Below are 21114 nucleotides of genomic sequence, written 5' to 3'. Positions count from 1 at the left end.
CACTGATAATAATCACACCGTATAATGATACTGAGTATATATACGCCGATAATGATCACACCGCACCGTATAATGATACCGAGTTTATATACACCGATAATGATCAAACCGTATAATGATACCGAGTATATATACACAAATAATGATCACACCACACCGTATAATGATATCGAGTATATATACACCGATAATGATCACACCGTATAATGATACCGAGTATATATACACCGATAATGATCACACCGTATAATGATACCGAGTATATATACACCGATAATGATCACACCGCACCGTATAATAATACGAGTATACAGTATCTCACATAAGTGAGTACACCCCTCACATTTTTGTAAATATTTTATTCTATCTTTTCATGTGACAACACTGAAGAAATGACACTTTGCTACAATGTAAAGTAGTGAGTGTACAGCTTGTATAACAGTGTAAATTTGTTGTCCCCTCAAAATAACTCAACACACAGCCAATAATGTCTAAACTGCTGGCAACAAAAGTGAGTACATCCCTAAGTGAAAATGTCCAAATTGGGCCCAATTAGACATTTTCCCTCCCTGGTGTCATGTGGCTCATTAGTGTGACAAGGTCTCAGGTGTGAATGTGGAGCAGGTGTGTTAAATTTGGTGTTATCGCTCTCACTCTCTCATACTGGTCACTGGAAGTTCAACATGGCACCTCATGGCAAAGAACTCTCTGAGGATCTCAAAAAAAGAATTGTTGCTCTACATAAAGATGGGCTAGGCTTCAAAAAAAATTGCCAAGACCCTGAAACTGAGCTGCAGCACGGTGGCCAAGACCATACAGCAGTTTAACAGGACAGGTTCCCTTAGAACAGGCCTCGCCATAGTCGACCAAAGAAGTTGAGTGCATGTGCTCAGCATCAAATACAGAGGTTGTCTTTGGGAAATAGATATATGAGTGCTGCAGCGGTTGAAGGGGTGGGGGGGTCAGCCTGTCAGTGCTCAGACCATACGCCGCACACTGCATCAAATTGGTCTGCATGCTGTCGTCCCAGAAGGAAGCCTCTTCTAAAGCTGATGCACAAGAAAGCCTGCAAACAGTTTGCTGAAGACAAGCAGACTAAGGACATGGATTACTGGAACCATGTCCTGTGGTCCGATGAGACCAAGATAAACTTATTTGGTTCAGATGGTGTCAAGTGTGTGTGGCAGCAACCAGGTGAGGAGTACAAAGACAAGTGTGTCTTGCCTACAGTCAAGCATGGTGGTGGGAGTGTCATGGTCTGGGGCTGCATGAGTGCTGCCGTCACTGGGGAGCTACAGCTCATTCAGGGAACCATAAACATGTACTGTGACATACTGAAGCAGAGCATGATACCCTCCCTTCGGAGACTGTGCCACAGGGCAAAATTCCAACATGATAACGACCCCAAACACACTCCAAGATGACCACTGCCTTGCTAAAGAAGCTGAGGGTAAAGGTGATGGACTGGCCAAGCATGTCTCCAGACCTAAACCCTATTGAGCATCCACCAGCTTTGTGATGTCATCATAAAAGAGTGGAAGAGGAATCCAGTGGCAACCTGTGAAATTCTGGTGAACGCCATGCTCAAGAGGGTTAAGGCAGTGCTGGAAAATAATGGTGGCCACACAAAATATTGACACTTTGGGCCCAATTTGGACTTTTTCACTTTTTCACAGAGGTGTACCCAATTTGGTTGCCAGTGGTTTAGACATTAATAGCTGTGTTTGAGTTATTTGAGGGGACAGCAAACTTACACTGTTATACAAGCTGTACACTCACTACTTTACATTGTAGCAAAGTGTCATTTCTTCAGTGTTGTCACATGAAAAGATATGATAATATTTACAAAAATGTGAGGGGTGTACTCACTTTTGTGAGATACTGTATATACACGACAATGATCATACTGCACTGTATAATGATACAGATTACATATATATATATATATTTATAGATATATATATATATATATACCAATAATGATCACACCGCACCGTATCATGATAGGAAGTATACAGTATATACACCGATAATGATCACACTGCACTGTATAACAGTACTGAGTATATATACACCGATAATAAGCACAACACACTGTTTAATGATATACATGATACTTCAGAAAGTTAGTGCTGGATGTAACTCGGCCTCACACTGAAGCCCAATTCATGGGCACTCCTATCAGGGAGTTATAGCCGGCACAGAAGCCAACTTAAACCTTTTCCCCCCTTCATTTTGCAGCCCTCAATCTAAATCATCAGCCATGGGTCTCTTCTACTCTCATCTTTTATCTTCCTTGTATTGACAAGACTTCCTTGTAGAGGAAGGAAAGACTGAGCACCGACCCAGCCTCCAGCTATTCAGGGAAGAGAGAATAATGTAGTAGCTGTAAGCTTGTGTTGTTGTGAATGACTGCATTGGAGCGGAGTGCATCCATTCACAAAAACACAAACCCAACAATAAACACAAGCAACTACTACACTTGTCTTGTCTTCTTTTTGTATACTGTAAATTTGTATACCAATTTTATAGACTTTTTACAGAAAATATAATAAAAGTAAATTGTTGTATTAAAAGTTTGGTTTTTGTATAAATAGCTCAGTAAGCATAAGAAACAGGTGTGCAGTTACAGTATATTGGGCTCTTTTCTGCGGGGCCACATATATGCGTGTCTGTCTTTGTGCTGGGAGTGTGGGAGTGAGCCAAAGGGGTCGCTTCTCGGCCTTTTGGCTAAGATCAAGTGTAGTATCTGTTCTTATCAGTTGGTATGGACCCTGAGGGTTAGTATCGGCAGGGGCTGAAATGAACCGGGGCGCTCCAGACGTCACTGGGGGACCGGGAAGTAGGCACTGTCAGAGAAAGCCGGATGGGTCCGTTGCCTTCTGATTTGAATGGGTCCGCCCCTACCAGTTTGAAGGGAGCAAGAGGGCTGGTTCGTCGTGGAGGCCGGTCTGTATTGCTCCTGGATGTAATTGGTGAGGAATTAGGATGGCGGTGGGAGGGCCTTTCCTCCTGGGTTGAATCTGGCCTTGCAAAAGGCTTGTCCCCAGTTGAAGGCAGGCTCACCCTAAGCTGTCCACGTTCCAAACCTCCTGGTAGGTAAGGGCTACACTGGGTCTGGCTATTGGGCCGGGGTAGAAAAAAGCCCGTAGTGTATGTGCCCCTGGGGTGGCAGCCCAGGGGTGCCTTAATTCTCACTGGTGAGGGGCAGCTCGCCTTGAGTTTTTCGGCACCATGGTCACTGCACCTACACACTTTTTTTAAGCACCTGCCTCTTGGGCAAGGCCTTTTGGCTTCGACCAGAGGAATTTTTATTCCGGCCGGAAGGCCTGCCTTTGTTTTTCACTTAGGCACTAATTCACTCCTCCACCTCCCCTTCCCCACCTTTTTGTTTGTGTGTATTTTTCTTTGTGGTGTGTCACTTCACTATCACTCTTCTCTTCCTGCACGACGAGTACGGTGTGGGTCTCTGGGCCTACCTTGAAAGTCTTGGGAGGGGGTGGACATGGCCTTTTGGCTTAGTTCGCCCTCTCTCATGGGGGTCTCCCTTCGGGGGAGCCCCACCCAGTACTTGGGGTGGGCTGTTTCGGCAGTCCCCCTGGAGAACGGGGTTTGCCAGGTCTCGGCCAGGCAAACCATAGGAAGTACCTCAGTCCCTGTCAGGAGTCTTGCGCCCCGGGGGATCAAGGTATAGGTCCAACCTCTTCGGAGGCCAGACCATTTTCGCACACCCTGTGCAGTTTTTGTGTGTTCACGTTTGCGTGTGTGCACTTTTTTATGCACCGGGTGCTAAGTCTTTTTTGAGTGTGATTTCACACGCTTCGGGCTTAAAAAAAAAAAAAAAAAAAAACTTGTCTTGTCTTCTTCTTGTTGTTCTTATCAGTTGGTATGGACCCTGAGGGTTAGTATCGGCAGGGGCTGAAATGAACCGGGGCGCTCCAGACGTCACTGGGGGACCGGGAAGTAGGCACTGTCAGAGAAAGCCGGATGGGTCCGTTGCCTTCTGATTTGAATGGGTCCGCCCCTACCAGTTTGAAGGGAGCAAGAGGGCTGGTTCGTCGTGGAGGCCGGTCTGTATTGCTCCTGGATGTAATTGGTGAGGAATTAGGATGGCGGTGGGAGGGCCTTTCCTCCTGGGTTGAATCTGGCCTTGCAAAAGGCTTGTCCCCAGTTGAAGGCAGGCTCACCCTAAGCTGTCCACGTTCCAAACCTCCTGGTAGGTAAGGGCTACACTGGGTCTGGCTATTGGGCCGGGGTAGAAAAAAGCCCGTAGTGTATGTGCCCCTGGGGTGGCAGCCCAGGGGTGCCTTAATTCTCACTGGTGAGGGGCAGCTCGCCTTGAGTTTTTCGGCACCATGGTCACTGCACCTACACACTTTTTTTAAGCACCTGCCTCTTGGGCAAGGCCTTTTGGCTTCGACCAGAGGAATTTTTATTCCGGCCGGAAGGCCTGCCTTTGTTTTTCACTTAGGCACTAATTCACTCCTCCACCTCCCCTTCCCCACCTTTTTGTTTGTGTGTATTTTTCTTTGTGGTGTGTCACTTCACTATCACTCTTCTCTTCCTGCACGACGAGTACGGTGTGGGTCTCTGGGCCTACCTTGAAAGTCTTGGGAGGGGGTGGACATGGCCTTTTGGCTTAGTTCACCCTCTCTCATGGGGGTCTCCCTTCGGGGGAGCCCCACCCAGTACTTGGGGTGGGCTGTTTCGGCAGTCCCCCTGGAGAACGGGGTTTGCCAGGTCTCGGCCAGGCAAACCATAGGAAGTACCTCAGTCCCTGTCAGGAGTCTTGCGCCCCGGGGGATCAAGGTATAGGTCCAACCTCTTCGGAGGCCAGACCATTTTCGCACACCCTGTGCAGTTTTTGTGTTTTCACGTTTGCGTGTGTGCACTTTTTTATGCACCGGGTGCTAAGTCTTTTTTGAGTGTGATTTCACACGCTTCGGGCTTAAAAAAAAAAAAAAACTTGTCTTGTCTTCTCGGCCTTTTGGCTAAGATCAAGTGTAGTATCTGTTCTTATCAGTTGGTATGGACCCTGAGGGTTAGTATCGGCAGGGGCTGAAATGAACCGGGGCGCTCCAGACGTCACTGGGGGACCGGGAAGTAGGCACTGTCAGAGAAAGCCGGATGGGTCCGTCGCCTTCTGATTTGAATGGGTCCGCCCCTACCAGTTTGAAGGGAGCAAGAGGGCTGGTTCGTCGTGGAGGCCGGTCTGTATTGCTCCTGGATGTAATTGGTGAGGAATTAGGATGGCGGTGGGAGGGCCTTTCCTCCTGGGTTGAATCTGGCCTTGCAAAAGGCTTGTCCCCAGTTGAAGGCAGGCTCACCCTAAGCTGTCCACGTTCCAAACCTCCTGGTAGGTAAGGGCTACACTGGGTCTGGCTATTGGGCCGGGGTAGAAAAAAGCCCGTAGTGTATGTGCCCCTGGGGTGGCAGCCCAGGGGTGCCTTAATTCTCACTGGTGAGGGGCAGCTCGCCTTGAGTTTTTCGGCACCATGGTCACTGCACCTACACACTTTTTTTAAGCACCTGCCTCTTGGGCAAGGCCTTTTGGCTTCGACCAGAGGAATTTTTATTCCGGCCGGAAGGCCTGCCTTTGTTTTTCACTTAGGCACTAATTCACTCCTCCACCTCCCCTTCCCCACCTTTTTGTTTGTGTGTATTTTTCTTTGTGGTGTGTCACTTCACTATCACTCTTCTCTTCCTGCACGACGAGTACGGTGTGGGTCTCTGGGCCTACCTTGAAAGTCTTGGGAGGGGGTGGACATGGCCTTTTGGCTTAGTTCGCCCTCTCTCATGGGGGTCTCCCTTCGGGGGAGCCCCACCCAGTACTTGGGGTGGGCTGTTTCGGCAGTCCCCCTGGAGAACGGGGTTTGCCAGGTCTCGGCCAGGCAAACCATAGGAAGTACCTCAGTCCCTGTCAGGAGTCTTGCGCCCCGGGGGATCAAGGTATAGGTCCAACCTCTTCGGAGGCCAGACCATTTTCGCACACCCTGTGCAGTTTTTGTGTGTTCACGTTTGCGTGTGTGCACTTTTTTATGCACCGGGTGCTAAGTCTTTTTTGAGTGTGATTTCACACGCTTCGGGCTAAAAAAAAAAAAAAAAACTTGTCTTAGAGACTTCTCGGCCTTTTGGCTAAGATCAAGTGTAGTATCTGTTCTTATCAGTTGGTATGGGCCTTAGCTAGTACCAGTATGACCGAAACCCGGAGCGCTCTTAGTTGAGGCACGGGGAGTAGGTCATCTGGGAAAGCATGTGGGGCCCGCCGCCTTCTGATTCGAATGGGTTGAACTGTCCTAACCAGTTTGAAGGGAGCAGGAAAGCCGGTCTGGAGGGTGAGCCTGGTGGAACTGCTCCTGGATGTAATGGGCTGAGGAACAGGATGGCGAGGGGAGGGCTTTCTCTCCTGGGTTTTGATCTGGCTTGCTGACGGGCGTGTCCCCAGTTGTAGGCAAGCTCTCTCTAAGCTGTCCAGGTTCTGATGTCTGCTGGTGGGGATAGGCTACACTCGGTCTGGCTGGGGGCTGAGATTGAAAAAGCCCGTAGTGTAAGTGCCCCTGGGGTGGCAGCCCAGGGGTGCCTTAATTTCTCACTGGTGAGGGGCAGCTCGCTGTGAGTTTTTTGCACACCTTTTTCACACCTGCCTCTTGGGACAGGCCTTTTGGCTTGCACCAGAGGAATTTTTTATTCCGGCTGGAAGGCCTGCCTTGGTTCTTCACATGGCACCAAAGCACTTTCCCCACTACCCCTTCCCCACTTCTTTGTTTTGTTTGTCTTTTTCTTTGGAGTCCGTCACTGCACTGTCACCTTTGTTTTCTTTATTTGCACAGACTGGAGTGTGTGGGTCCTCGGGCCCAGCCTTAAGTCTTGGGAGGGGGTGGATATGGCCTTTTGGCTTAGTTCGCCCTCTCCCATGGGGTCTCCCTTCGGGGGAGCCCTACTTAGTACTCGGTGGGGGCTGTTCCGGCAGTCCCCCTGAAGAACGGGGTCGGTCTGGTTTCGGCCAGACAGACCATGAGTACCTTATGTCCCTGTCAGGAGTCTTGCGCCCCGGGGGATTGAGGTTTCGGGTCCTACCTCTTCGGAGGGAAGACCATACGTTGTCGCACACCCTGTGCTTTTTTGTGTCCTCACTTTGTGTGTGTGCACTTTTTTATGCACCGGGTGGAGTCTTTTGAGTGTGTTGCACACGCTACGGGCTTTAAAAAAAAAAAAAAACTTGTCTTAGAGACTTCTCGGCCTTTTGGCTAAGATCAAGTGTAGTATCTGTTCTTATCAGTTGGTATGGGCCTTAGCTAGTACCAGTATGACCGAAACCCGGAGCGCTCTGAGTATTGAGGTATGGGGAGTAGGTCATCTGGGAAAGCATGTGGGGCCCGCCGCCTTCTGATTTGAATGGGTTGAACTGTCCTAACCAGTTTGAAGGGGGCAGGAAAGCCGGTTCAGGGGGCCGGTGGAACTGCTCCTGGATGTAATGGGCTGAGGAACAGGATGGCGATGGGAGGGCTTTCTCTCCTGGGTTTTGATCTGGCCTTGCAAAAGGCCTGTCCCCAGTGGTAGGTAAGCTCTCTCTAAGCTATCCAGGTTCTGATGTCTGCTGGTGGGGATAGGCTACACCCGGTCTGGCCGGGGGGCTGAGATTGAAAAAGCCCGTAGTGTAAGTGCCCCTGGGGTGGCAGCCCAGGGGTGCCTTAATTTCTCACTGGTGAGGGGCAGCTTGCTGTGAGTTTTTTTGGCACCTTGTTCACTGCACTATGCACACCTTTTTCACACCTGCCTCTTGGGACAGGCCTTTTGGCTTGCACCAGAGGAATTTTTTATTCTGGCTGGAAGGCCTGCCTTGGTTCCTCACGTGGCACCATCGCGCTTTCCCCACTTCCCTTCCCCCACCTTTGTGTTTGTTTGTCCTTTTCTTTGGAGTTTGTCACTGCACTGTCACCTTTTTTCTTTATTTGCACAGACTGGAGTGTGTGGGTCCTCGGGCCCAGCCTTAAGTCTTGGGAGGGGGTGGATATGGCCTTTTGGCTTAGTTCGCCCTCTTCCATGGGGTCTCCCTTCGGGGGAGCCCTACTTAGCACTCGGTGGGGGCTGTTTCGGCAGTCCCCCTGAAGAACGGGGTCGGTCTGGTTTCGGCCAGACAGACCATGAGTACCTTATGTCCCTGTCAGGAGTCTTGCGCCCCGGGGATTGAGGTTTTGGGTCCTACCTCTTCGGAGGGAAGACCATACGTTGTCGCACACCCTGTGCTTTTTTGTGTTCTCACTTTGTGTGTGTGCACTTTTTTATGCACCGGGTGGAGTCTTTTGAGTGTGTTGCACACGCTACGGGCCAAAAAAAAAAAAAAAACTTGTCTTAGAGAGACTAGTGTAGTAGCTGCTGGTGTGTTCTTCTAGGATTGCGTTTTGGTGTGCCCCTCTCCAGCACAGTTATTCACAACAAAACAAGCTGACAGTTACTACTGTAATCTATCTCTTGTGGGCAGCTCTGATTGTTCTTTTCAGGTTCAAGGAAAAAAAAATTTTCATGGCATGTAAAGAATCTCAAACGTGGCAAATACACTGATAAAACTGCAATGGCGCCTCTCACCACCTCCAACTCCCCAATCCTTTGTATTGCTGTACTCCTCCTCTGATTCGCCTCCATCCATCTTGTACTTCCCCTTTTATCCGTCTCCTCTGCCCCCTGTGTAGCGCTTACCCCCAAAGGAGTCCTCCCCAATGATCAGGCAGAAGCAGCAGTCAGTGACAGTGGTGTTCTCCTGAATGATCAGGCAGAAGCAGCAGTCAGTGACAGTGGTGTTCCCCCCAATGATCAGGCAGCAGCAGCAGTCAGTGACAGTGGTGTTCCCCCGAATGATCAGGCAGCAGCAGCAGTCAGTGACAGTGGTGTTCCCCCGAATGATCAGGCAGCAGCAGCAGTCAGTGACAGTGGTGTTCCCCCCAATGATCAGGCAGCAGCAGCAGTCAGTGACAGTGGTGTTCCCCCCAATGATCAGGCAGCAGCAGCAGTCAGTGACAGTGGTGTTCCCCCCAATGATCAGGCAGCAGCAGTCAGTGACAGTGGTGTTCCCCCCAATGATCAGGCAGCAGCACCAGTCAGTGACAGTGGTGTTCCCCCCAATGATCAGGCAGCACCAGTCAGTGACAGTGGTGTTCCCCCCAATGATCAGGCAGCACCAGTCAGTGACAGTGGTGTTCCCCCGAATGATCAGGCAGAAGCACCAGTCAGCAACAGTGGCAGTCTCATATACATGGAGATGTCCACTACTCCACCTCTTTGTGTCCCTGATGCGGTGGCAAAGCATTCTGCTAATAGCCTGCTACATTGTCTGTCTCCAACAGTGTCCTTACCACACCTGCCTCAAACCAGGGAACAGACCTCCTTTTTCCTCTCCCCAGAGCCCTGGACATTCTGAGATGTGTAGTTCCATTGCCATTCTGAAAGACAGGCTCATTCTGTTTGGGGACTACATCCCCTACAAGTCTCCATTCCTCCCAGCAAGCTCTTGTTGTTCAGGATGCACAGCTGTTGATATCTTTTTCCTCTGTTTTCCCCTTTAGCTAATCACAGTCAACCCAGCATATATATAAGCTTTTCCAAAATGGCTGCCCCTAGGTTTGAAGACACTCCACAGCTGAGCATTGTTCATGGTCTTCCCCAAAATGGTCACTGCAGCTCAGCATGCCAGGCGATTCTTTTAACCCTCCTTGTGTCACAGGGGAGCAAAGGTTCCATGCCTGGAAAAGGTTTGTAACCACTAACAGCCATGGCTACACTTTTATTGCTCCACTAGTAAACCACAGGTACCCCTTTCTTTGTACCTCTCCTCTGGTCACCTTCACCATTTTCTGCAGGGCTGCTCTCAAGTTTCTTCTTAGTACAAAGAAGGAAGCAAAGGAGGCACATGGCTACACAATGATACTGAGGGTTGCAGATGTTCTACATGGTAGCTTTCAGAGGAGGTGGGGTGGGAGTTGTGCCCCCTCTTCTTTATATGTGCTATTTGTCAGTCCTATATTCGTCTTCATGCTAGCAGGGTAGTCGGAAAGTGGTGGGAGAAGGTGGTAAAACTATGAGAGCACACTGCTCAGCGACCACAGATTTGAGCAGGTTATGTGCACAGGGTCCCCTGGGGGATTTAACAAGCATTTTCAACTTTTGGCAATACTTCTGCTTTAAAGCTACTTACCCTCAGGCCAAATGGAGAGAGGACAAGTCACTACTTTGATTCATCTTGAGCTATTGAGTTCTGTAAACAGCCTATTTCAAAAGTGGAGCTAAGCAAAACTCCTACTGGCTGCTGGATATGAAAATACAAAACATTCGCATGCAATGTTTGAAAAATTTACCTGACAGAAAAAAAAAGGATATTTTTATAATCTATGGTGGTCCTTACCACTATAATAAATAAAAAAAGAAATAAGAATAAGAAAACCACTATACATTTCCGCGAGTTGGTTCTATGCTGGGCTGTGCGGGGTCAGGAAGGCTGTGAATTTCCTTTTCCTGCATTGTATTGTTTACAGAGAAGGTGAAAGGGGAAGTGAAGAGAGATTTGCTCCCGTAGACTGGGGTCATTGTAGGCACTGTAAGAAAACAAACATACTATTAATACTGAGTGTGAGGAACGGAGTCCACCGCTCAGTGCTCCTCAGACATCTCTCTCCAGATTGTCACACTCTCTGATCTACGACAAACATTAAAGGAAAGTTTACATTTATCAGTGCAGTATAACACAGTTGCCTGATTTTTTTTATTTTATTTCAACAGATAAGTGAAAATGCCTTTTTAAGTAGAAATCCCAATTGTTCCTTCTTGGCTAATACACATCTGTCTGTGTGTTGTAGCTTGGCTTGCTTTCAGATAATAGGAATGTTACCATTTTTTCCCTTATACAAGTTAAGCAGACCTATTGAATGAATGGGGAATGCAGAAAAATGCATATTTTGTGGGGGGCAGGGTTATCTACTGCCATCGTCCAATGATTTGAGTGAAGGAGATAATTTACTGCCAATGACTACCAATTATTCAGGGTGGGTATTTACTGCCACTGGGCACTAAGGATTTGGAGGGGCGGAGGAGTTATTTGCTTACACTGACTGCTATGTTGTATGTTACATACTCCTAACCACCGTACTGTGTACACTATGTTGTACGTTGTACACTCTTGACTTCTGGAATCTATACACTATGTTGTACATTACATTCTCCTGACTGCTGCGCCCTTTAAGCTTTGTTGTACATTACATGCTCCTGACTGCTGCACCCTATAAGTTTTGTTGTACATTACATTCCCCTGACTGCTGCGACCTATAAACTTTGTTGTGCATTACATTCTCCTGACTGCTGCGCCCTATAAGCTTTGTTGTACATTACATTCTCTTGAATGCTGTCCCCTATAAGCTTTGTTGTACATTACATTCTCTTGAATGCTGCCCCCTATAAGCTTTGTTGTACATTACATTCTCCTGACTGCTGTGCCCTAAAAGCTTTGTTGTAAAATACATTCTTCTGACTTTTGCACCCTATAAGTTTTCTTGTACTTTACATTCTCCTGACTGCTGTGCCCTATAAGTTTTGTTGTACTTTACATTTTCCTGACTGCTGCACCCTATAAGCTGTGTTGTACATTATATTCTCCTGACTGCTGCAGTATTTATGCTATGTTGTACATTACATTCTCCTGGCTGTTGCATTATGTACAGTAAGCTTTGTGGTGCCTAACATTCTTCTGACTGCGGTACACTATATGCCATGTTGCCCATTACATTCTTCTGACTGCTGCACTCTATACGCTCTATTGTACATTACATTCTCCTGGCTACTGCATTCTACATTCTACATCCTGGTTACTGCATTCTACGATACTTCATTCTTGTGGCTGCTGCACTTTATATGCCATGTTGCACATTACATTCTTCTGACTGCTGCACTCTATTCGCTTTGTTGTACATTACATTCTCCTGGCTACTGCATTCTACATCCTGGTTACTGCATTCTACGATACTTCATTCTTGTGGCTGCTGCACTTTATATGCCATGTTGCACATTACATTCTTCTGGCTGCTGCACTCTATATGCCATGTTGCACATTACATTCTTCTGACTACTGCACTTTATACTCTATTCTATATTGAACATTTTTTCCCCTTTTGGCTGCTGCACCGTATACATTATCGTTGTACGTTACATTCACCTGCGTACTGCACGTTATACTCTATATTGTACATTACATTCTCCTGGCTACTGCGCTGTATAAGCTTTGTTGCACATTACATTCTTCTGACTGCTGCACTCTATAGACTATATTGTATATTTTGTTCTCTTGGCTGATGCACTCTATACATTATATTGTACGGTACATTCGCCTGACTACTGCTGCGCTATATGCTATATTGTGCATTACTTTCTCCTTGCTGCTGCACTCTATATGCTATGTTGCACATTACATTCTTCTGACTGCTGCACTCTATACACTATATTGTACATTATGTTCTCTTGGCTGCTGCACCCTATACATTATGTTGTAAGTTACATTCACCTGAATGCTGAATTCCCAATTTTTTTACATTACTTATTCCTGACCCCTGCACACTAAACGCTATATTGTGCATTGCATGGTCCTGATCACTGCACTCTATGCACAATGTTGTATGCTACAAAGTCTTGATCATTGAACAGCATATTGCTAGATTATACTGTATGTTACATACTCTGCACGTTATACACTATTCATTATTAATAGCACCCCAATGTACTTCTATAGTACGTGTGTTGCAGCTCAAGGCGCAGCAGCTTAATCTCATGCACCATTTTCTGGCAACACCGTAACACTGATCAGTGCGGTGCCATGTGATGTCCTCCAGATTGAATGACCAGAGAAATATGGCGTGAACAAGATCTTCTTGAAGCCCATACTTGATGGTAATACAGAATGTGGTCCACACAGCTGTTATCCTAACACTTATTACAAAAAAAAAACAACAAAGCAGAAAAAAGCAGTAGACCCAATATAAAAAGATCAAACGCAAAGGGTGGGAAATTGCTGGTGTAATGGGTTTTCAAATATGTATTCATACAAGTTGGTTTCAGGTCTTTATGATGTGGCAAAGCTTACATTGTAACAGCTTTAGGTTATGTTGTACAGTGTTTGTGGTTTACACATCTGACACACACATTGCGTTGGTTGGTAAGCTATTGCTGAAAATCTATGGTGGGAGGAAAACATTCAAAGTAAATTTGAATCTAACAAATACACAGTTTTATCCCCAGCTCACATTAATGCAAAGTGGTAAAAAAAAAATTAAAGAAATTAAAAACATTAAAGTGCACCTTTATGATGAAAAAAGTTAAAGTAGTTGTAAACCCTTACATACTGTATACCTATTGAAGTGACCAGCATCAGGTGATACACAGAGATAAAACAACCCCTCCTATATATAAGTTATACCTGTTCATCTGCAGTTTTCTCTTCTCTACAGCCATTCAAAATCCAGTATTTATAAAGCTTGTCTGAGCGGTCAGAAAAAAGGGGGCAGAGAGCTCAAATTACACACTGCAGAGCTCAGTGAACCCACCCACCCCCTTTCACACGCCCTCTTTCTGATTAGAGGGAAGGAACGTACCCCCTTTCACACACCCTCTTTCTGATTAGAGGGAAGGGACCCACGGACCCACCCCCTTTCACACACCCTCTTTCACACAGCAACAGAGCTGTGTGCTGGAGCTCCCTCCCCTGTCACCTTTTTTCTCTTGGTGTCAGGAAAACTTGTAAGTAGTGACGCATGCAGAGAACAGAGAAGTGAAGCAGCAGACAGAAATGACACTTAGTGCTCTGGGTTGAGACAAGTTCACACAATAGAAGGATATGCTTTGTTCATTATTCATGTTGGAGGTTTACAACCACTTTCAATGTTCTGCTCTTTATAAGTGTTTGGTCCAGTGCCAGAAGCCTGTGTCAATCCCAGTCCAGAAAATCCATTTTTTCCCCTATATAGACAAGGAATACATGGGCGTGGGGTAAAATAACTATCTGCAGGTCATGATTAGGGGATTATATGAAAGGTGTTATCCCTAAAATGCATCCCTGTTAATATATACAATAGCTGCCAATTTCCAAGGACATTCTCACGTGTAAAAGGACTGTTACTGAAAGTTTACCTTCAAACGAATACACTTTGGCTTTTTCAATATAACATTCAGTTCCTAATATGTATTTGGCATATGCTTCTAAACTTATTATTTATAAAAGGGGGCAGAGTGCTGAAATTACACACTGCAGAGCTCAGTGAGAGCTGATTGGAGGGAAGGGACACACCCTCCTTCACACAGCAACAGAGCTGAGGCTGTCAGTCACAGGCTGTGTGCTGGAGCTCCCTCCCCTATAACCGATAATCACAGACAGATGTAAAACTCACGGATTTTACAAGCCCAGAATGCAAATCACTCATTGAAGTGGATCTCAAACTTTTTTTCTCAGGTCACAAATAGCACCTTTGTGTATTTTATAGTGACCTTAAGAGCACACACACTGTCAATTAGGGCCATACACCACCCAGATCATCGTATTTTTGAAACGGGTACACCCAGTTGCTTCCTGCTAACCTCCTGGGAGCCAAGTGTCATCGCTCCCAGGAGTCAATGCGCCTGCCCCGGCCCTGCTCGTCACTTCCGGGGCAGGCACGTCATTCCCTGTTAAACAGCTTCTGGGCATGCCCAGAAGCTGTGCAGGGATGATGTGCCTGCCCCGGAAGTGACGAGCAGGGCCGGTGCAGGGTGTTCTGGGACTCCAACGTCACAGAAGAGGACACCGAAGAGGACGCTCTGGCTTCAGCTGCCCACACCTGAGATGGCAGCGCTGGACAAGACATTTTCAAGGTAAGTATTTCTTCTAAAAAGTAAGTGAACCCAGGGACAGTTCAGAGGCTATCACTGCTGAAATGCACTAGCCCTGACTGTCCCGGGGGTATTTTTATTGGAAAAATTTTTTTGAGGCTGGAATTCCGCTTTAAAGCAGAAGTTCCATTTTTGGGTGGAATTCCGCTTTAAGTGGATGAAAAGAATCTGGTATCACCACAGATTCTGGTACCCTAGGTTCCTTTTAAAAAAAAAAATGCATTTAAATCCCTACTCTTTTTTGAAGGATGCCCCTGTCTTTAAAATAAAATAAACAAGCAGGGCTGCATAATTTACCCACTCCATAGTTCAGCGCTGGTCTTTTTCTGGTCTGAATGACATCAAGCACCATTCAGTCCACTTTCTTTGAATCCAGGGCGTCATAGACCTGCACCCAGGAACACCCTACATTTACAGTAAGAAAAGTTGAAATTATTGCATTTGTGTTGCTATCTTTATCACTGAAGATGTACCAATGCTGGAGAAAATGATGCAGAGGACCTACAGATCACGTGACCATTAGTGCCGGTTCACACTGAAGCGGCACGACTTCGGGGGGCGATCTGTGAAGTCGCGTGCACCGCGACTTCGGCGCGACTTGCAGAGACTTCACATAATGGAAGTCTATGCAAGTCGCTCCGAGGTCGCCCCAAAGTAGTACAGGACCCTTTTTCTAAGTTGGAGCGACTTGTGTCGCTCCTATTAGAACGGGTCCTGTACTACTCAATGGACCGCGAACGACCGCGACTTGTCAGGCTGACAAGTCGCGGCAGTGTGAATGGGCTCTTAAAAAAGAATTGTTATTAAAAAAGCAAAACAAATAAAAAATCTGGGGGAGATCGGATGGAAAATCATTTTTTAATAATTATATAAGCCCTTTAAATTCATGTTTTTGGTATCTTCAGCTATAAAAATAAACAAATTAGGACAATCCTTACAATTCAACAATGCTTTACAAACCTTTAATCATTGCCTGTAAATGGGTTAAAAGAAGTAAATTTAATTTCTGTAATGAGGCAGGTTTGGGAGAACGCTGACATGACAGGACTAGTCTCTGAAACCAGTATACTGTAGATGACTTATATGGTAATTATTATTGAAGCATGCTTCGTCTTTCCTATCTCTGTCCTTCTCCTCTTTTCATGCCTGTCATCTCCTCACCACTTACTTTTCCCTTTCCCTACCCTCCTGGCTGCCAATGGACACTTACAGGTAAATGGGGCAATGGGACTGACATGATTGGGTGGGCTCATGGGCTGCAGCAGTCACAAGAACCTCTGCAGCTCGGATATCTACCTCTTCGTTCTTTAACTTGCATATCGTGCACCTGCAAACTCCGGAAGTTGTTTTTACTTCACTGACGGATGACAAAGAATGGAGGTTTTTGAAATTCTGTGATTGGTAAATAGCCAGCGGTTTCTCAAGGAGCTGTTTCTTGAGAAGTTTTTCTACATATAATGAAAGATCGGAACTAGAGACAGTGGGCGCATTTTGTAAATTTTTATTATTCCTTTTTAAGGTAATCATATGACATTAGTATTGACAAAAAAACAGTGGAACTGCTCAGAATTATTTTAGTGCAAGACACAAAAAGCAGGAGAGCCAGACCTAGTCCTATCCTTTGGGCCTAAAGCAGACCTCTTAATCCACTTTTCATAATAATAATTGAGGTACGTTTTTTTCATTATGTAAGGGCCCTTCACTTCCAGGGAAGGATGTACCCACACAGTTGCCAAGATAGTCCTGGGAAACCACATCACAGATCCTAGGATATGTAAGGGAAATCTACTGAAAATCACAGTGCATCATGCCTATTCCTGATTTTTGCAGCCATCCCCCTGATGACATGCAGAGGCACATTGACATCATCAGGGGGCTGACTACAAGAACCAAGAAGAGGCAGCTGGCTTCCGATGACAACTGGATTTCTTGGTTTGTGAATATATTTATTGAGGATAATCCAGCAAACAAGGAAAAAGAGGATTGAGAAAAAAAAGGATGGGGGTTAAGGTCTCTTTTAATTAACGTGCTAATTAACAATGCAAAAGTATTAGTTACCTTCAGTGGAAACTGTTACATACACTTTTCCTGTAAGAAGGCCTACTACTCCCTCTCCACATCTCCTAAACTCATGTATTGGTCAATAAGGTCACCTATCTCTAGCGAAGCTCAGGATGTTAGAGGGGAATGACTGGGCTTGACTTTTGGAGGCAACATTTGCATAAACCTTTAAAAAGATCTAAACAAAACTTTCATTTTGGATAAAGTAAGGAAGGGCATAACCCCTGTCCAGTATTTTTTGTCATCTGTGTCCCATTAGGAAGATTTCCCTGCCTGTCCCATAGCCAAAACAGGAAGTGGGAGTAAATCTCTCCAAAGTGAAAAAATCCCAATTAAAAGATTTCCCATCTATGCCTGTTCTGGTGACAACCAAAACATTTAGAAGAGGGTGAATCTCTCTAACAGGGACGGCAATAACAACCTGATAGTTGTATATCCCCTTTCCACTCTATCCAAATATAAAAAAAGTACCTTTAATTATAATAAAGTGTTACTAAACCCAGGACCCTGCATTCACTATATCTGGTCTCCCACAGTACACAGAACATTGAAATTTAATTATTTTAGTAAAATATATAAACTGCTTAATACCTTTTCTCATCAGCAGTATAAAGCAGTCTTGTGGCTTCTATCAGTGTCCGGCTGAGCGCTGGTTAAAGCTTGTAGGAGGAGTTTTCATTCTACTCTTACTGTCCTATGAGGCTGCATGGCCCCTGACCCTCTGTCTGGACAGTGCTGATTGGCCCTGTGCTGATCATATGCACACCAAACTGAGCATGTGCAGAGTGGCCCCAAGGCTCTGTACTATCAGGATATGGATTGGGGACTGCAGAAGAAGGGGAGGATCAGAGAAAACAGGATTAAACAGCCTTTTTACACAAAGCAGAGGATTAACGCTTTTACGCTCCACAGCGGGCATAACAAGCATGCTTTACTGCATATATATATATATATATATATATATATATACAGTAAATTAGACATACTGCGTGGAAACAAGGAGCGACTGAGAGTTGACCTCATCATTCTGCTGCTGCTCGCTGCTCCTCCACTGTCCAATCAGTGGGCTATGGGTGAGGAGGTGACACCACTGCATTATTTTTGCGGTTTATAACTGTATCAGGAAAAGTGGTGTCATCAACCTAGATGTGACAAGGCTTTGCAAATCTCAGACCTAGATGGGCTGAAATACAAATACTTTGGCAGGTAAAATGGCTCCCTTATATGCATGTCATATGTTAAGCTTCTTGTTTTCCTGGAGTTCACATCAAATGTCTTTTTTTTTTTTTTTTTAAAGCAAAATTCCATTTAAGTGTTACAAAAAAGAAAACCACATACAAACTCACACTTTACTTCAGAGGTGAAAAGTTGACAAAGTTGCTCAAAAAACGATCCTTGTTTATGATATTATTTGCATAACTATACCCTTTCTTTATATATTTTCAAAGGAAGCAGGTTGTGCAACTCAGTTTAAAACTTTGCTCTTGTTTGCAATATTTCACAAAGAAAATGTGGAAATAAAATGTGCATGTTTCCTTTGATAAGGATGTTAATATTGTGGTAATACTAAAAAAAAAAAAAAAAAAAAAAAAAAAAAGAAACTGAGAAAAATGTAATACCTTTTTTTTTTTTTTATATATATACAGGTTACAGAATTTACTTTGAAGACCTATTGGATAGATGGGGCAACACTGACACCTTTAGGGAAAAGATGTAATTGGAGATTCAAGACTCTCAAGCGCCAGTGCTTTGATTTACTGCATGGTCCTAAAGGAAAAAGCCACCAAACGTGTAACACCCTAAATATAAATGTGGCCCCTTATGTGTCCAGGCGTCTTGCTATTTCTGGATATGATCATTTCCACAGTTGATGCTTAACTTCCGTTATACATTTTCCAAAAGCTTGGAAAAATCTGTGCAAAATGGATGAAGTAACACATCAATATCACTTGAGTCGACTGTACAGAGAATACCAAAGCAACAGTGTTATAGCGCTACATTACAACTATACCGGGAAGCTGAGCACTAGCAGATACAAAGGCGGACTGAAAGCTGAATCTGTGTTTTTTCTGGTGGTATGTGTGCTTATTGTCTTGGAGAACCTTATTGTACTTTTGGCCATATGGCGCAACAAGAAATTTCATGCTCCTATGTTCTTCCTCCTTGGCAATCTGACTTTGTCAGACCTTCTAGCTGGCATTGCCTACATGGTCAACATTGTGTTATCAGGGGCAAACACACTCCGCCTTACCCCTGCTATGTGGTTTATTAGGGAAGGTGGTGTCTTTGTCACATTGACTGCCTCTATATTTAGCCTACTGGCCATCGCTATTGAGCGTCATATCACCATGGTCCGTATGAAACTCTATAGTGGAGACAAGAAAGGACGAATGGCCATGCTGATTGGGGTGAGTTGGCTGCTCTCTATACTTTTGGGTATATTGCCGATATTAGGATGGAACTGCATCCACAACCTCCCAGCCTGCTCCACCATCTTGCCCTTGTATTCTAAGGATTATATACTAGTGTGCATTAGTGTCTTTCTGGCCATTCTTATCTCCATTGTGGTTCTCTATCTCCGCATATACAGGATTGTCAAACACAACAGTCAAAGACTGGGCACACTTCGCAAGGGAGCACTGAGGAAGTCCCAAAAGTACATGGCCCTGTTAAAGACGGTTACAATTGTGGTGGGAACATTTATTGGATGCTGGCTTCCCCTCTTCATACTGCTACTGTTTGATGTCTCATGTGAGGTCAACTCTTGTCCAATCCTCTTGAAGGCTGATTACTTCCTTGGTCTGGCTATGATAAACTCTCTCCTAAACCCGATCATCTACACATTAACCAGCAGAGACATTAGAAGAGCCATTCTGAGGCTGGTCTGCTTCTTCTGTTATGTTAACGAGGATGGTGAAACTAGGGGGAGATTTGGCTTTTTCCCTGTCTTAGAAAGAAGTACCAGCAAATCAGAGAAGTCATCCCATAAGCAGGAGGGTTTGGAGACCACTGTGTCATCAGGGAATGGGACTCCAACACCGGTAAAGTCACTTATGCCCCCCAGAAAGTACTGAACATTGTTATTTTGGACGATTAAAGTCACCTGATCATAATCGAAAAATAATTTAAAAATCTGGTCACATGGCGTTACACCTTATCTGCTCTCGTGATCCAGTTTACTGGGTTTGAATCTGCTGATCTGCCTTTTTTTTTTTTTATAAGAACTTTTAAAAACCCTGCTCTAGAAGGATACCAGCCTTGCTCCTCAGGCTTATAGTATATCTATTGCTAGAGGTCCATAAACATGTAGACCACCTGTTGTGGTAATACAAACATCATGCACTTCAGCTCAGCTTCAGCTTCAAATTCCAAAATTGTTGGAATTCCAAAAAATTGTTGGCCCACAAATTCCAAAAATTGTTCCAGGGGCAGGAGGTTCTTGCACAGGCACCCCTTCTACGGGTATTGCAAAACCTGGCGCGCCAGGATTTTACCTTGTTGAAAAATCAAAATATTAATTGCAGATTGACTTGTGAATCATATGAAATTTGCAGATCTCGATCCCTAAGTATTGGCCTATTTATTTCGAGTCAAGAGTCATCGGTCATCTTTCAAGTAAAGTTTGTTACCACCAACATTGGCTTTTTATTAGAGCGTAGAAAATTTAGAACCTGTCAAGTTTTTATTGTTATGTTGGGGAGATTTCCCTTCCTTCTCTGTACCCTGTGACAATTGTCACTAGGAAAGCTGACAAAGGTGCTAACTCTTTCCAACTGCCCTCCACCACTGGAATTGAGTAAAGTACCTGAAACGCCTGAATAGACTTTTTAACCCTTCATTTAAAAGGAGAATAAAGCAGGTGGAGTGATATTCAGATAAACTGAACTTTAGGGAGAAAAAAGGGCAGAAACAAAACCTTAAAATGCAAGTTCCATTTACACTGCTTTGGCCTCCTGCCATTTCACAAATCACCTACTAGTATTGGGTGAAAATGTACCTGTAAAGTAAAAAGTAAGGGGTAATACCTACCTCACCCCCATCTTTCACCCATGGCACCTAGACGAGGATGATGTCACACCTAGACTCTGGTGACCACAGAACAGGTGAAAGACACTCATGCAATGGCTTGAAGGGTCTTCTTGCATTCCCTAGGAATCT

The 21114-nt window shown here is 45.2% G+C and overlaps 1 protein-coding gene across 1 annotated transcript in view; it reads left to right on the top strand.

The window, feature by feature from the left end:
- Nucleotides 1-20316, top strand: part of LOC309555289 (sphingosine 1-phosphate receptor 1-like) — a 63779-nt gene extending 43463 nt beyond the window's left edge. The window contains exon 2 of the mRNA XM_082257192.1: nucleotides 18603-20316. Coding sequence (XP_082113318.1) covers nucleotides 18879-20030 — 1152 coding nt within the window. The 5' untranslated portion in view covers nucleotides 18603-18878 and the 3' untranslated portion in view covers nucleotides 20031-20316. The remainder of the gene's footprint in view (nucleotides 1-18602) is intronic.
- Nucleotides 20317-21114: the final 798 nt, after the last annotated feature.

The sequence above is a fragment of the Pelophylax lessonae genome (genome assembly GCF_965119305.1).
Source record: "Pelophylax lessonae genome assembly, chromosome: 4".
NCBI classification, from domain to species: domain Eukaryota; kingdom Metazoa; phylum Chordata; class Amphibia; order Anura; family Ranidae; genus Pelophylax; species Pelophylax lessonae.
Note: the sequence above shows the minus strand (reverse complement) of the source record. Positions and strands in the feature narration are given on the sequence as shown.